This window comes from Anser cygnoides, chromosome 12 (genome assembly GCF_040182565.1).
Source record: "Anser cygnoides isolate HZ-2024a breed goose chromosome 12, Taihu_goose_T2T_genome, whole genome shotgun sequence".
Classification (NCBI taxonomy): domain Eukaryota; kingdom Metazoa; phylum Chordata; class Aves; order Anseriformes; family Anatidae; genus Anser; species Anser cygnoides.
The window spans coordinates 126975-144944 of NC_089884.1; the positions used below are offsets into that span (position 1 = coordinate 126975).

At 38.9% G+C, this 17970-nt stretch overlaps 1 protein-coding gene across 6 annotated transcripts in view; it reads right to left on the reverse strand.

Annotated features, from left to right (window-relative positions):
* ADAT1 (adenosine deaminase tRNA specific 1) overlaps positions 1-17874 on the reverse strand; it is a 26517-nt gene extending 8643 nt beyond the window's left edge. For 2 of the 6 annotated variants that reach the window (XR_007158931.2, XM_013197712.3), the window contains exons 1-9: positions 17595-17874; positions 17184-17375; positions 16358-16426; positions 14003-14057; positions 13126-13256; positions 11146-11761; positions 8693-8838; positions 6885-6984; positions 5274-5360 (exon numbers count right to left, since the gene is read on the reverse strand). Coding sequence is in view for 5 of the 6 variants with exons in the window: in XM_013197712.3 (XP_013053166.3) it covers positions 5274-5360; positions 6885-6984; positions 8693-8838; positions 11146-11761; positions 13126-13256; positions 14003-14057; positions 16358-16426; positions 17184-17375; positions 17595-17700 (1502 nt within the window). In the remaining variant the exon portion in view is untranslated. Of the gene's footprint in view, positions 1-5273; positions 5361-6884; positions 6985-8692; positions 8839-9717; positions 9846-11145; positions 11762-13125; positions 13257-14002; positions 14058-16357; positions 16427-17183; positions 17376-17594 lie in introns of all 6 variants that reach the window. The other 4 variants (XM_013197713.3, XM_013197718.3, XM_013197719.3 and 1 more) reach the window with 4 other exon arrangements.
* Positions 17875-17970: the final 96 nt, after the last annotated feature.

Genomic DNA, 17970 nt, shown 5'->3' on the forward strand with positions numbered 1-17970 from the left:
TTTATGCTCCCATACTTTCCATACTTAAAGTACTTCTGACACATTTAAGATTTTGACATTGACCCTTCTTCACTGTAAATGCATCTAATGACTTATATTTGTTCTTCACCATAGAACAGCTAATATCAGATGCTGTTTACATCTTCAAAACACAGCTACTTGTACTTATTTGGTTACATCTAGGATGGTTGTAAATCAGAAAGAGACCTACAGAACACAGATTTTTGGACTGACTCAATCTTGTAAAAAGGTGAAACACCTGTTTTCCTTGGATTTGCTAGGAATGATGGTGCTATACACATATACATAGATTCTTCCATCAGCCACAGAGCCAAGAGAAAGACTGATGCCTAGCTGTTCATCATTTCATCCTCGCTAAATGTTGCTTTTTTTTTTCCTGAATTTGCTGGCAAATCAATGGCTTTTAAATGCATATCCAGCAGTCTGATCCAGTTTAACTAAAATACTTAAGGAATTTTCCCAACTTAGATTATTTCAACAGAGTTCTGTTATGAAACTGTTACAGTAGACAGTAAGGGAAAACATAGCTAGCATGAAAGCAGGATGTGCAGTGAGAAGCAGCTCAGTATTTTCAATTCAGTTTAGCAGTTACAAAACCACATACAACTGCAAACTCCTGAGATCCCATTCTCCAGGCAGGCAACATTGCTACAGGATTTAACAGCAGATGTAACAGAAAGCTGCATTTTAAACAGTTTCATCAAAGAGCAGCCCAAACGAAACAGATTTTTTTAATTCATGCTCAACTTCTGCCTTGGGCTTATGAGAAATTTTCAATATATATACATGTGGAAAAAATGCTTTCAAATTCAAAGTACATTACATCTGCCAGAAGAGCCACATGATTTGTCTGTATCTCTACTATGTTTGGGGCGTTAAGACTGCAAGACTTTGAAATGAAGAACCTGTGACTTTTTTGGAGGGAGGAATTGGGGGGGGAGGGGAGGGGGCAGAAATGAACACTTGTCTGCTGACCCAGGCAGTCCTGTAAATAATATGATCTCCAGCCTATCCAGGTCTGACTGTCTACATTCCTTTTATGTTTCCCTTTACTATTCCAATCTTACTGCTAGACTACACTATAGGAGAGAAGCAGAGTGGTTCCAACGCATGCCAGAGACATGAGAGGTGAGCCAATAGTGTCACACACTTGGAAAAAGCATCACACCAGCACCACTATGCTTAAAAAGGCTCATACATTCAGCCACGTGCATAACTGAGCTGAAGTGATTCTTTTCACAAGCAGGGCAGCTTACTAAGAAAAACAATACACTGCTGCACACTGTCAGGCATTGACCAAAACATTACTCTTACGGAAAAAAATAATGAATCACATCTAAGAGGATAAAAGCTCATATGTGTTCAATATATAAAAATAAGTGGTGAACCCCTAATGCTAGAGTGCCAGGAAACCATACTTTGCCTGATTCTCATAGCATCTTAAACATGAAACCAAGAGAATGTTCTGTTCTTTAGGTATTTTAATTTTAGCCATCTAAAAGTCCTTGTACCCTTAGCACACATACTCTTCTGTACAACAGCCTACCCGCCCTCCCCAGTGAGGCTTCTCCAGAACCGGAATCACCCATACATAATGCAGACTGAAAGGGAAGGAGAAAGAAAACACAATATTAAATGTAGTCAGGACCCATCACAGTTAAGAGAAAAGATGATCAGCCACCCATTTAACAAGCCCAGCAAGAAACTCAGGCTAGGTTTTTGTTGCAAAGCACCACTTAGATTCACAAAAGGGGTTGTGCAACTAGCCACACCTTGCACAAACTGCAGTGCCTGCTGACTCTGTAGAGTGGATGCCACTAAAAAAGGCTTTCAGTTTCCCAGGTGATGAACGAGGTATGAAGAAAAAGATTCTGCCAGCAGAATAAAAAACAACAATCCACAAAAAATTCTTTGCCATACTACCACCAAGTATTCTAAAAAAAAAAAAAAAAAAAAAAAAAAAAAAAAACATAACTACAGAGGTTTTCACATAATTCAGATTAGGATACTGGGACAGTTAAAGCTTTACATGAAACTAATGTAGTGATGTTCTTTTATTTTCTTCTTTCCTGTATGTAAACATGCTTCTCCTGCTTTCTGTCCCTTCCTTTCTCCTTCATTCTTGACATCTCTTCAGAATCAGTGCAGGCACTGTTCAGTTGGAACAGGTTGAGAGCATACTCAAAGTAGAAGTTTGCTGGCTCCTCTTAAAAAGCAAGCTAAGAAAATTGTGGTGATGTAGTACAGCTAACATGTGAAGCATAACAGTGGACAACAGGAGGTGAGAAAAGGGCTAAATAAAGAAAGATTCTTGTCCTAATACACCCCAAAACTAACAAGACAAGCTAGCTAGCAAATTGCACAGGACTACAGAATGAGATTCCCTTGGGTGAGCAGAACAGATGGGAGCCAAGAGATCAAAAAGTGGACCAGAAAAGGCAGGGAAGGAATGTAGGGGCAAAGCGAGAAAAATAAATGGTGTGACAGCATAGCACAGGAGCCAACCATCTATGAGAGGAGATAAGCTACCTTTGCGTAGGAGGAAAAAACCAAAACTGGTAAGAGTTGAATACACAGGAGTTCAGAGGAAGAAATTCCACGCTTTCAAATTGTTTATCTGAAGTCTACTTGAATTCAGACTACAAGGAATAAAAAGGAAGAAAACATCAGAATATTGTGCAGAAAGGGTAAGGGAAGAAGAAGGAAGCAGCAAAGCAACTTTTCATTTTGATTTTTAATTGAAGAGTAGGAAAAAGGGAAGACTTCAAAAGGAAAACAACTGAACAGGCTGACTGGTGAGCTAGCATCTCTGCTGTATAAACTGAGTTTGTGCAGCCTAAAAACGATGCCACATCTGCAAGTCAGCTGGACTTGGTCAGGAGAAGCCCAGAGAGAAAAATGGTAGAGGACAAAAAAGTCAAAGGAAATTACAAAGCCACTGAAGTCTAGAAAAGGCCTAAGGTAAGGTGACTTTACATAAGCAGCACACGATCAGCACAATGAGTCAACTACTCAACAATGAATTTGTTCATGCTCTATTCTGAGAAAATTACAGTGACTAAACAAGTGAGAACCCATTCCCTCTCAAAAGAGTTGATAATTTTATATTTAAAACTGAATTAAGAAGAAAGTGCATCTCTCCATGCAGTCTAAGTACAAGGTGCTGCACCAGATCAATCCCAGACATGAGACTGGGTGGAGAACTCATTAAGAGCAGCCTTGCAGAGAAGGACTTGGGGGTTTTGGTGGACCTAAAGCTTAACATGAGCCAGCTGTGCGCACTTGCAGCCCAGAAGGCCAACTGCATCCTGGGCTGCATCAACAGAGTAGTGGCCAGCAGGTTGACGGAGGTGATTGTGCTCCTCTGTTCTGCCCCTGTGAGGCCCCACTTGGGGTCCTGCATGCAGGTTTGCAGCCCCAGCACAAGAAGGTTGTTTATCTGTTAGAACAGGTCCAGAGGAGGGCCACAGAATTGATCAGAGGGCTGGAGTGCCTCTCCCATGAAGAAAGGCTGAGAGAGCTGGGGTTGTTTGCCCTGAAGAGAAGGCTTTGGGGTGACCTCGTTGCAGCTTTTCAATACTTAAAGGGGGCTTATAAAAAAAGATGGAGAGCAACTTTTTGCCCAGGCAGACAATGACAGGACAAGGGGAAATGGTTTTAAGCTAAAAGAGGGGAGATTTAGATTAGATGTTAGGAGGAAATTCTTCAGAGGGTGATGAGGCCACTGGAACAGGTTGACCAGAGAAGTAGTGGATGCCCCATCCCTAGAAATGTTCAAGACCAGGCTGGATGAGGCCCTGGGCAACCTGATCTAGTGGGTGGCATCCCTGCCCATGGCAGGGGGGTTGGAACTAGATGATCATTAAGGTTCCTTCCAAACCAAGCCATTCTATGATCAGTTGAAACCATTTCAACAATAACATGGTTCACACTGACATCAGAGCTTTTAAATAAAGACACTTACGGACACAGAAGATAACTGCAGTCTTTCATTCACAAAACTGAAAACCAAGCAAGATCTAATAATTAGAACAAAGTACACTCAGGGTGTACTTTGGCCAAGTTTATCTTACCTAATGTATCGGTGCCACCGAAACGCAGAGATGGCCCATCTCCCCTGCTTCCAGACATATCTGCCTTCTACTTTTTTCCTTTTATGTATCGTTTTTTATTATTTGCTTTAGCTTTCCATGAGCCAATTCAGCTAATCAGTCCAATAGATATACAGAAGACAAGGAAAATGTTTTCTGCCACACTAGCTACTCGAACTGGCTCATTATGAGGTGGGAAAAGTGCTACTAATACCAGGGAGGGAACAGGAATGTACATCAGGTAACAACAGAGAGCACTGCAGGAACATGCCCATCAGTAGCTACAAGCAGTTAAATTAGCTCAACATCTACTATGATTTCATCTTAGAGGTGGAAAAATCATACCTGGAAATAAGACTAAAATAAAATAAACCTTCCAAAGCAACAGATTTGGCACCTTCTGCATCACTCAGAATAATCTCTAAGCCAAAGTAAGATGTATGTTTCTCTATATATGAAGCTATAACTCCTAATCATCAGGCATGGCAAGGTGAAATATCACCAAATATGTAATGTGATAATCATCCAGTCTCATACACAATCTCCAGCCTGAAAATCCAAACTTGTTTCCAGTGGTGTAAATGAAATCCCCATAAATGGCTTCCTCAGACAAAAGCTTCTTTCTGTTCTTTCCAGAAAGTCTCCATCTACACAATGCACACGTTGCAGAAACAGCCCTGCACAGTCTCACCTTGCTAGCTCTTACTCCATCATACACTTAGCTGAAAGAAGATTTTAGCCTCGACTTTTCTTAAAAAAAACAGAGTAGTTTTCTGACAAGACAGAAAGTTGAACAGACTTAAAAGGGGTCCACAAGACATCTATTGCAAGAGCAGGAAATGTCTCTGTGATCAGGAAAAGAATTTACTCTTTCCAAAAGCAGCAATTCTTCACACCAAAAGCCTTAACTCCAAACAAACAGAACACCTCCAATTTCTTCTGTTTCTCATTAATGAGCTATTTCTCCAATGAGGCAAAAGACCAAAACCAAAAAGACTCTTCCTAACCCATCAAGGATATGCTGTATTCTTTAGGTATCAAATTTTAACAATGGAGTTATCTCAAGTGAGACTCATTGGAAAGGTCTAGTATCAACACATTATTCTTAAATTTCATGAAGATAACTTTTCACTCACACAGATACTACAAAAATTTCTTTACCGGAGAGAGTCTGGTAGATTCTCTTGTGAAATACTCGTCACCAGCTTTTGGAATGCATGGAAGAGTTCCACTTTACAGATCTTGGATCTGATGGAAAAAATAAATCAGAAATGCACTTCCTTTTAATGCTTACAGCAATACATTCCAGCTGAACATTTTTGCTCCACCATTTAACTTTTCATACCCCACCTGAGCTGCCCACTGCTTTTCTTTTTTAAAACCTTAATTTTAAATGTTATGTTGACAAAGAGCTGTATTGCCCCTATTGTCCCAGCCAGCCCCATCAGTTTGCAGAGGGAACATTTTAATATCCCCACATTATCTGTATGAGACTGGACCATCAATTTGCTCACAATTATAGCACAGGCTGAACCAGAGGGACTAGTCCCAGAAGTGATCACACAAGTACAGAAGGACTTCAAGAGCTTGTTCAAACTGGAAAATTTGTATTATTCAGAAAAAAAAAAAAAAGAACCAGAAGAAATATCTGCAACAGTGCTGCCCTTTTCGCAACAGTGAGAAGGATACATTCAGCAACAGATGGAGGGCAGTTAAATACAAAGAGATTCATCAAAAAGTAAAGTGAAAGTTTGAAAGGTCTTAAAGATACCACAGGCATCTCTGTCAGCTTTAAGCCCTTCTCTTCTCCCAAGTCAGACAACCATATCAGCTCTTCATGAAACATGGATGGGGCTTTCAAAACAAACTAGTTTTTCTATGGAATTAAATTCTTATTACATGATTATCTTTATGATGACTAATTCAGTCTTCCAACACATACAAGCTAACTCTCCAGAATTATTAAAAGAAAAAGCGCTTTCTATTTTGCTTTAGGTTAAGAACCCCAAAACTGGCATGCAAAGATACTCTAAAATTTCATTTTCACATTAATCTGTCAAAAGTTCATATTGTAGTTTTTAGTGTTTTAGTTAATTAAGCATAGGCAAAAGCACATACCGGAAGACTACTTACAAATTGCTTTTAGTCAGTCAACTTTATCTTCCATGAGATTTAGTGTTATCTAATACATTTCACAGAGGAAAACCAAACAACCCTCCTCCCCCCCCATTCCCAATCACCTAAAGGCTCCTTGAAGGGGGGAAAAAAAGGGAACAGAAATACAAGTCTTGTTTAGTATTGAACAAACCCCCTACGTTAAGGCTACAAATTCCTTATATGGACCTTTTACCACAAAAGCTGTTAACAAAGAGCTGCCTGTTACAGAAAAAGAAATCTGTAAAAAAGGTCATGCAACACATTCATTTCCTTCAGTCTCCAGTCCAAAAGGTACAAGGTAAAAATTTTTCCAACTTTGCCAACAAATAAGCTGTCTTTTAGGGAATATTGATCATAGTCCCCCACTACTATTATTGAGAATGTTCTCCTTTATAAACAGTGACAAGCAAGAAACAGAATAAACTTGTTAGCCCTCATTCAGCTTCTCTCACCTTCTCTCCCTTACACAATGACTATTCCTTTATCCACACCACCTTTCCCCACTCAAAGAATTTCTGCTCTGACAATGCCATCACACACCACAGTGACCTAAGAGACAGGCATGTATGCTAAAACCTAAGATATGTGCATCCATGTATCACAATACTCTCACACCTGCTCTGATGGCTCCCAATCCCTTTCTTTGTTGTTCCCTGCCGGAAACCATCTGAGGTGACATCCAGAGGTTGTTCAGGAACTGCACTCCAACTGATAGCTGAGAAAGAAAGGATTATTAAAAGAACAGAAACTCAGCTAAAAATAGTAAGAAAAAATACACACACACTTCATCTTAACCAGCTCTTTTGAGAACCCATGCCTCTTTAAACATTTAGCCTACAGCTCCATAACTTTCTCATTTCTTAGAGGGATTCTCTCCTTGGTGTATCCAGTCTAGACAAAGCATGAATAAATTTCCAAGTCAGATGGCATAATTTTGTATCAGGTTGTAAAACACACCCCCCCATACTACTGGTACCAGTCAACCTTTGTTTTCCTTATTATGATATTGTGCATCCTCTAAATAGTTCTCTGTATGTTTCATAACTGACACACAAATATTTGTAGACATTACCTGAAAAACGTTACTAGCCAACAGTCAAATACAAATACTTTGTTGGAAGAGTTGTTAAATGCTAACAACCTTATCTTTTACCCCCATCCTGATATGTAATTACAATATTAGACCGTATACTTCTTGATGCTGTAACTCAGCGCACCATATCTTACAAATTTATAAATAACTAGCAAGGCATCTGAAGAGGCTCATCACCAGAAACAAAAGTGATTGACATGCCCAGTCTGCGCCTCCATAGCCTAACAACAGTATTATTAAGTTCTACTGTCTTGAGATAATTTCTGCTCCCTTAATTCTCATTTCTCTCTTCCAAGCAGGTGAAAGAGTTGCAACAAATTTAGACATAATTCTGATTTTCCTCTGCTCATGAAAAACTCCATCTAACATAATTAATATATACAAAACTGTTTCATAAAGTATCATTTACCATCTTCTAACAGATGGACTTGAGTAACTGTACAAAAGTAAAGAGTAAATAAAAAGTAGAAGTAACTTTTATTTAGTATATTTAGTCACAGTTTGCTTCAGACGTTTTTTGTTAAGTGAATTCACAGCATTTTCAACAATATATTTTGCTTCCTATCTCACAGTATCAGAATCTTTTCCCTACTGGCACCTGTAAATTGTACACAATTTAATACATCTGTGAATTTCATTAAAGAGACATTTGTTTCTATTTTATCAGCAGGTCTATTCTAAGAGAATAACTTCCAAATAAGCCAGAAAAATATACAACAGCAGAAGGTAACCACGCCCAAGTTCTGAGAAAATGCTTACCCATACGCATACAGTAGCACTTCTTCCCCCCCCAAAAGAGAGCACATTGCTAAATTGCCACATTGCTAAATTATGTGACTTGCAAATTCATTCATCATCATGACAGAAAATGTGATGTCCAAAAACTTCTTATCAATTAAACCTTTATACTATACTACTCTGTATTTCTTCCATATTCAAAGATTTCTGGGGCGATTATAGCCATAACTCAGCGTGGCAAATCTTCTGTTCGTTACCAAGGAGAACACAAAACTAACTTAAACAAGAATTCTTTTGATTCTTCTTGCCCTCAGAACTTTTGTCTTGGCTGTTTATTTTCTACCTTTGTTTAGATTATAAATTCCTAATGGCGTTGACCGAGTGTTTATTCAGTCTGAAAAGTGCTTACAGGAAAATAGGGGCAGACTGCAAATACTATTAAGTTCTGTTCTGAAATTAGTACCTTGATGTACGTCATACTTTGCCTCTAGCACTGGCAATGAATGATGTTACGTTTTAGGAAACATCAAAGCCACATAATTTATATTTTGATTTCTGCACACAGTTACAAAACTAGTCCAAATTAACTCACCCGCGCTACAGGGAACAAGTTTTGTTTTGCTGTTAGTTTGAACTTCCTGGATTGCCTGACGGCTATGTTCAAATCGAAGCTCTGACTGCAGCAGTTTAACCTCCTGAGTGAGAAAACCATCTGGTAAAGATGAGACATGCTGACACCTACAGTAAACATGGAAAAATGCAAGTGATTTAAAGTCTCATCTTCCAGGACGAGCAGATTCTGTGCAATTTCCCTTCATAATCAAAAGCATGTTACATTTTAAAAGTGAACTGAATGTGAATTGTAAGAGATGCAAGGAGATATGGGGACATTTTCCCCTTCTAAACAGTATTTGTTTAGGCTGTAAAACAAACAAACAAAAAAAACCACAAAGCCACAGAGTTTAGTAAGACCTTGTCCTTCCTAGAGAAACAACAACAAACTGATTTTAAAACAGGTCTAATTAAAAACTACTACAACTCCATAGAAGATAGACAGAATAAAAACTGCAATATAATTCTGCAATCATAATGAAAAATAATAATTAGAATGTATTTACACAGTCAACCGTACTACATTAACGTTTTTATGAACCTAAGGGTTCATAACTAAAGACCAGCAAGATACAAAATACACCTAAAGTTTCATGTATAATCTCAGTTTTGTTACCTTCAATTATTGTTACATTCTGAATGATATTAGGATCATACAGGGAGGAAAAAACAGAATCTGTTTATTCACGGTATTTATATAAAGCAAGAATGAATTAAAACTGAGGTTTGCATTGTCAGATGTAATAGTCTGAAAAAGTGCCTGACTTTGCAACCTAAAACTGATGAGGCTGGGCAAACTGACAACTACTGCTAATGCAACCAAGTGTTAACCTGAATTCATGACTTTCTTATCTGGTTGCCAAACACTGATCATCTTTATAAACCTAAATAGACTCAATCACTGCAATTTCTGTGTTAGGTCCAGAATTCAGTTTCCATGAGTTGCACAGCACACCTGAGAGCACATAAAACTCTGAGAAGTATTGTTCTGAAGTTTTGACTAACCTCTACTGAGAGCAGACAGACAATACAATGATTTTGAAAGTTTCCATGGGATGCAATTGCATGCATATGCAGTAACCCAGATATTAGTCTCGTAGAAAATCTGAAGTTTGGATTCAAGCTCAGTAAGACTTTAAACAGAAAAAAAAAAAAAAAAAGTTTTTACTAGTTTTTACTACAGCTCCCTTCAAGTAATGTTTAAAATAACAAATCCTTTACCCTGATAATTGCTGAAAGTAATTCTGAAATTAGGGTCTGAAATCAGTGAGAGATTAATAAGAACTAATAAGGTAAACAAAGGCTAAGTTCTAAAAGGTTTTGTAAGAACAACGAGAAAGACATCCTTTCCACCATTACCCTTTGTAAGAGTATACTGTCGCAGTGCATATATAAAGGGTACATATGTAATATTAACAGCAAGCTATTTCTGAATGACATGCTCCAACTGCAGAGAGATGTGTAATGTGACAACCATGAGTTACTTACCTGAAAGCAAAAGCAGCTAGTCAGACAGTATTTTTATAACCTTTAAATACATGGTGTCTTGAAGACAACAGCACACTCACAAAAATGAAATTAATTACACAGTGAGCAGTCACATAGCAAAGACATAAGGATGTTCTGCTTCCAGGACTAAATAACAAAACAGAGAAAACAGAAACTAACAAAAAAAAATCTTAAGTACGTTATTTTAAAATCAGTGAGGGAAACACTGGAAAGCAACAAAAATCCAGTACCTTCCTAACTCACCCATTTCACCCTAACTCACTCATTTATGAAAATGTGCAAAAGGTCTACCTTAGTATTCATTTGGAACCTTTTTACGCAGATTACCTTCAGGATGGACATACTTCAGAGCTTAATTTAATTTAAGGAAGGTTTTGTTCAGCCATTTGCCATTTTTGGAACTCTATTATTCAGTTATTTCCAAGAAATAAAAGCTGGTTTTGCTGAGCAACTCATTTCTATAAAAGAGAACTTAAGGATATTCAGAATGGTTTCATGGAGTAAAGACAAATAAATAAATTAAAAGCTCTGCTTGACACTATTTGAGGAAAAAAAATATCGAAGAGGTTCGAGAAAGTTCAACTTTGCAGAAAAATACCTTGAACACACATCCTTTGAGGTTTTATTTTCTGCTGGAAGGCTTCTAGAAAAGCTCAGGTGGTTAACAGCCTCTCGCTGCTCCATGAGGGGACAACCAAGTGGATCCTGAATCTAATGCAAATTCTTTGGTACGTTTTCAAGTCTGATCAGCATCAGCAGTAGTCATCTTTCTCCATACTGCACAGGCCTTTCTCAAAATGTGAATTTGCAGAAATCCACACTTTCTGCAAATGACTTTAGTGCTAAGTCCTGATATTTGTATGCCATTGCCTTCCACAACTCAGTTTCCATACAAGCTAGCTGATTTCCAGAGAGAGAACTTACCTTTCAATAACTGCTCTCCGCATAGCTTCTTGGCTATATGGACACTTCCCTACTATAATTGCTGACAAATACACTGGATATTGAAGGAAATGCATCAGGAGAGCTCCTTGACACCCCAACACATTCCAGCGAGCCAGTTTATCACTGCAGGACATAGAGCATGTTCTGTCCCCACGACCTGGCTTCACTCGTAATAATCCTACACGGTGATACCCCATCCCAGGTACTCTGGCATCATCCAGCTCTCCAGGTACACATTTTGCTCCAGTTCTATAAACATCTACTGCCTTCAGTCTGCTTAAGCCAGTCTCATTAGCTGCTTGCATCTGTGCAGAACACTCACAACTCTTTGGATTAGCGTTGCCTTCTGGTTTCACAAATACTTGCTGAACAGGCAGGTCCTCAATGATCATGGAAAACCAACCACCATCGTTATTTTTCCTTCTCTTGATTATATGATTACTTGACATTTTCTGCAATTTCCTTTTATCTTTGAGACCCAAATGATCACAGTTACTACTACACTGTGCTGACTGTCCAGCTGCATCAGCTCCATTCACTGACTTAGAAAGCTGGTTCTCTGGTTCACTAATTGGAATAATAGAAGCATCTCCACCTAGAACAAAAGAAATAGCATCAAAATTAGCAACATGTCTCATGTGATTGAAACATCACTCCAGTAATATTATGGTTACTACTAGCTTTTACAGATCTGCACTCCGGAAAATGTAATCACAGGAAGACACTCTTCAAACGTTCTCCTCTACAATGATGAATCAGACTTAGGTGAAATTTGAGCCAGCGTATGTTAAATTTCAAGCTTTTACATTCTAAGAAGAAATAACCAAAACTGGAAAATTTAAAACAAAAACTATAAAACAAAAGGTATCAAAGGTATCTGACAAACTGCAAGCAATGCAGAAAACTCACAGGAAAATTAGGTGTGATCTAACTAAATGTTATGGAATACTGCAAAATAATAACGAAAAAAATCCTATCAAATAAGGATGAAACTATAATCTACATCACTAAAATGAGCTCAAAAACAGAATTCCAAGGACAAGTTCAAAGCAAACAAAGCCTGAGAAGCATTTGAGGAAAAGGCAGTCCGGAAATTACTTTTGCTATTAAATTTGAAGATGTAGATTCTACTCTCAAGTTGCATTAACAAAGGAAACCATTATAACTTATTCCAGCAATGCCATCAAAATTATGAAAATGTATGTACAACTGTGCTAACTCACTGTGTGAAATACTGAGGGGGAACATTTTGAGAGTACTTTGACTTCTCTGCTCTGGTAACAGACTAACTGTTGAAATAACACACTGGTAAGAGTGTGCTAACATCAAAACATCCGAAAAGCTGGTAGACTGACAGGTCACGTTCCTACATTTTTACCAATAGACCCTCATCTATGTGGTGGTGGTTTGTGTTTTTTGTGTTTGTTTCTGTTTTTGTTTACTCTCCCACCTCTCCCCCCTCCTGCTCCCCTCAACCGAATAGTCTTTTCTGTGACAGAATAAAAGGTTTCATTCCATTCCATAATAAGTTTTGGGTTGGGAGGACAGTATTTCTCTTTTTTTTTTTTTTTAAAGGAACTGTAGAAAGTGACAATGCTTTTTCACTGAAAGCTGAGCCCAGGAAGACAACATTTAAAACAAAGTAACCAGGAAATATGACACGACTTCAGACATTCTCATTTCTGGAAAGGAAAATTGTAATCATTACTATTCAAAGAGAAAGCAAAGCATTCCACTATATAATGAGCTGTATATCCAGTCTAATGACTGCTCGCGGATTACATTCAGTGAGATAAAATGCCAAATGTATTGGTGGAGCACCAGTCAAGTACATCTTAGGGCACATACCAATGACATGAGCTACTTCCTCACTCGCTCCAGAAAGACCAAAGAGAGGTATAAACTTTTCTGTCCCTTGCAAGCAGGAGCCATGAAATTAGTTCACTCCAACATACTCACATGGGGTATGACTAGAGAAGAAAACAAATATGATATTTGGTTTGAGTTTCCATTTCCCTGTTTCAGTTCCTGGAATAAAGATGCTGCATTGCTGATAGGAAACTGCCAGGCACATCTGATGGAGAAGATACCTGTTAAACAGAAAGTTTCCAAGAATCATTCACTTCACTTTTGATGCATGGGAAAATAACAAAACTTAGATTCCCACTACTGCTTATTTGCTCCTGATGAAGTATTTGAGGAGCCAAGCAATCAGTTATGCTTCTGCAGACAGCTCTCAACATAAACACAAATGCATCACCAGAACCTGAATAACAGACTTCAAAGGGTTATGTTCAGAAGAGTTAACTACCTTCTCATGTTGTGTATCTGAGGCCTACTCCTCCCACTCTTTTTTCCTTTTTTAAACCAGCACAGCCAGTCATCTGATTTGACAGCTGGTCTAGCGGCATCAAACAGCAGAAAATGAAAACTTGCTTCTGCCACCTAAGTTCCTTGAAACTGTTTATCCTATGCAAACATAAGATTTGGTATATGGGAAACAGCAAGAAGGCTACAATTGGCAGCAAATCGTAAGACCAGTATTGACCTCACAGGAAATCACATCCTACTTCTTTGTAGAGTCCCTGCAGTAATGAGTAAAAAACAAGCTTTCATACAAGGGTCTTAAACACAATCCAGACATTTAAAAAAAAAAAAAAAGGTTAAACTTCTGCTAACAAAAGGAAAAAAAAAGATGTAATACTATCTCTTTCTCTGTTACATTCTCATCCCTGAAGCTGCAAAATCTGTCTATTTCACCCATAGGTCAGAAGTGCATCACAACAAACAACTCTCAAGTGGCACTGGAATAGAGCACAAGAACTTCCTGTCTCACCTCTGGAAGCTCCTCTTGGCTACAGTTTCAGCATGACTGTCATTCAGAATGTCTCCTAATACAACGAACAAATGAGAACAGTATGCGTCATTATTGAAAAGGAGACAAACAAACAAAACAGAATTTGACAGACCACATGGTTCTGTAGATTTGCTAACAATTGAATGTTTAACATTGGTATTAGGTTATTCCAAGACGTTTAAATTTCCAGTCACAACAAAAGGAGGTCAAAACCCTGTAACAATGAAGGATAAATCCTTCACTCTGCCACGAGTCAGAGACTCATTTAAACATTAAATTTTAAAACTTCTATTATCTGAAATCCTTTGAGTTGAATAAGCTGTCTTCCTTCAAAACTTTCCTGCAGTTTGTTCTTAATAGTAAATCATGATATTCTCAGCGTATGCATAACATCCAATAGTTTTCAAGTGTGTGTTAACCTTTCAGTCAAAGTTTCTTGTTGCACTACGCCCTATGATTTAAATTACATTTTTTTGTAACTATTTCTGGCATTTATCAGGTTTACACAGTGAATCTTTAAACTTCCTGGAATGTCCACCTATTGCTGTATCTGAAAGAACAGGAGCTGTAAATCAGCTATTATTTCAGGAATAAAACATCACGATTGAGCAGCTCCTCAGGCAACATTGCAGAACTCTCGAAGGCTTTTCACAAACTTTTTCTACATCCACAATCATTCCCACAGTTCTCCTATGAAGTCCTTTCCAGTTCAACAATAAGCCTTTCTACTAGGAGAAAGAATGAAAATAGCAACCGGAATAGAGAAAATAATGCTACTAATATAAATAAATGCACCCTTTTACTCATTCACCCTACAGTTTTGGAAGTATTTTTTTTTTAATCACCCATTACCTGCTAAAGAGGTATTTTGGCTGCATATGCTTATGCTTACCATTGCAAATCCAAATGGCTAATTTAATACCTATAATTTTCTGCTCATGGCAGTAGTGCATGCTACTAGGTCTTTACAAACATTAATTTTTTAATTACTTTTTTCAATTCTTATCAATTTTAACTAGCAACAGCATCTGCAATATATTCTACACGACTATTATCCTCTTTCTAAAGCAGATTAAGCAGAGAAGCTACTCCAGAACTTTTTGCCATGATAAAATCAACCCTTCAACAATTTTTTCTGCCTCTAAAATTCTTGATAGAAAACAATAATCTGCCTCTCAGTTATGTAGAAAAGTATCTGCTACATGAATCTCCGTTTTTTCTTGAAGATGGGTAAATTATTTCTTAGTGCTTCTACCTTCCTATTTCTCAGTTATGCAACTTTGTTGGGGCAACATAGGAGGATTATCATCAAAATCTCAAGAAAAGTTGCAGGAATAATTTTACTTTCTGTTTTTCTGACATATTAAAGACTAAAGGGTTCATCAAGAAACAAGACCTAATTAATCTGACATTACAGTTTCTTTTTCTAGGTCTTTTTCTAGGATTTAATGAAAACAAAATGTGCCAAAGAGCTCAGCAGGCTAATTTCCAGATCATTCTTAGGGCCTTTAAAATGAAACATGGATTTTCTACATTCCTATCTTTTGGAGCAGTAGCCATCTCTAATGAGAAATTATATGTCCTTGACGTGCAGATCAACTGCTTATATTTCTGGGGAACTCTTAAGGATATTTAGGAATCTGACAATTTTCTGCAATATTTAATGCTATCCTCTTTCTGCGCTTCTAAAAATTTGTCAGGTCAATTTACAGAAGTACCTCACATTTCCTATAAACAAAGGAAAATATCTGCTACATGAATCTTCATATTTTTCTTTAAAATGAGTAAATGATTTCCTCGCACTTATCTTCCTAGCCGATTTACTGCCACTATACATTTAGATGATACACTGAATTCTAATATCCACTCTGCTGTAAAGCACAAAACCTTTTTTTTAAAAAAAAAGTTTTGCCTTTTTTTTTTTAAAAAAAAAAACCTTTTTCAACACTATCATGTTTTGTTTTTGTTTTTATCATTGCAACTTACTGTTACTTCCCACAATAGGACAGGATTTTGAATTTTCACAAAATGATATCAAGACTTGAATCACATCTAAACCATAGTAAATTTCCCATGCTTTCATTATAAAAAGTTTGTTACCATAACTTCATTAACATGACCTAATTTAAAAATTGCAATTGCAACAAATATTTAGGGCGGCCATTTTGGCTGCCTAAACATGTCTTCTTGCCAGGGGTGAGGACTACCTTACATTTTTGGCTTCAATCCAGAAGACTGAGCTCAACATCTTGGACATTTTTCATTGATTATACGACATTAGAAAGAAGGAAGCAAGGACAGCCAGTCTGTTCTTAGATTTTACACCACACTTACCAGTTTTTCTCATTTTGTTTTGGCCAATACATTTTGTTCCAGTTCCCATAGCAACAACCTCCTTTGTTACTGAAAATGAAAACATTAATTGAACAAGCTATTTCCAGAAGCATTGCTCTTATGCAGTCATTCTATTAAGACAGCACACAGAACATCATGGAGGAGGCCAGGTACAGAGAGGCAAGCAGTGAGACATCCCAGACAGGAAATTACCAGCTGTAGAACCAACACAGCAGGTACAACCACCGGTGCTCTGGAAAGCCTATGATCCCAAAGCAGGGGTGCTAACGCTGACTTGATATGCTAGGTAACAAGCACTTCACTTGTGTGAACACTAGCAGAGGATTCCTCATATGCATAAGAAATAACTACAGGATACAATCTGCATGACAACATGGAAGTTCGCAATCATCTTCTTTTCCTTTATTGGCACTAACACAAATACACAGTGCACTAACACAGTCCGTTAAACAAGGGTGAAGTGAGACCTTTCCGGGATTCTTATGAATAGCCGAACACACTTTTGCAGGCATTTACTTTAGGTATTCAGGTCCTGCCCAGACTTTCGCCGCTTACTGAACAGCAAAATACAGGCCTTTCACCTTCTTAGTTACAGTCTGGGAAGAACAGCATTCCAGTACTGTCTTTTCAGACAGAAGCTGTAAAAACTCTTACAAAGAATAAAGAATTTGGGGATAGAGAGAAACGGGACAAGAAGGGGTACTTTGCTTTGTTTTTTTTTTAAAGGTATCTTTGAAAGCAAAGAAAAAAGCAACAAAGAAAGCTCCACCACCACTGCTCAGCTAGCAAAACAACTCATTCTTACCCTGCAGATTCCCTGGTCTAGCAGGAACCTCTCTTTGGGCTGCGGACTCTACTTTGACAACAGCTGCCAGTGAAGTCCATTCCCTTTTTGGATCTGGTTTTCCCTGCTTAGGGAGTCTGGTCCTATAATGCTCGTAACATAGCTCAGCAATTTCATCAGCTGACCACGCGGCTCCTGGTGCAAGTCCAGTTTCTAAACAGAATGTGATTCCATCATGCTAATTCATATCCCCCATCCTTTCAAACCCTACCGCCCTGTGGCATATGGCACCTTCCTGTACCAGACCCCAACGCCCAAGGCCCACCTGCACCACCCCTTTCAAGATTATAGGCACTATGTTGTACGGAATAAAGATTTGTGGGTTTCCCCTCCCCCCAAATCGCCAGGAATAGAAAAAAACAATGCTAGAACCCGAACAGCCCAGGAACAGGCGAGGTGGCTGGATCCCCGACGGTCCCGCTGCACAGCAGCCCCCAGTGTTCATCACACCACCGTCCCGGCGCGGTTCCTGCGTCATCACTGACGTGCCTGGCACCACCGCACTCGCCTCGGGGCCTCCGGGCCCCCGCCACACCTCAGCGACCGAGGAGCGCGGGGCTCCGCAGCCGGCGCCGCGGCCGACCCGCAGCAGCGCCTCAGCGCACTCCTCGGCGGCCTCGGAGCCGGCCCCCTCCCCTCAGCGGGCGCCCCACAACCCCCGCCCCCCGCAGGCCCCGCCCCCGGCGAGCGCGGGCAGCGGGGAGCTGCGGCTCCCGCGCAGGCGCACACAGAGACACAGAGGCACTCG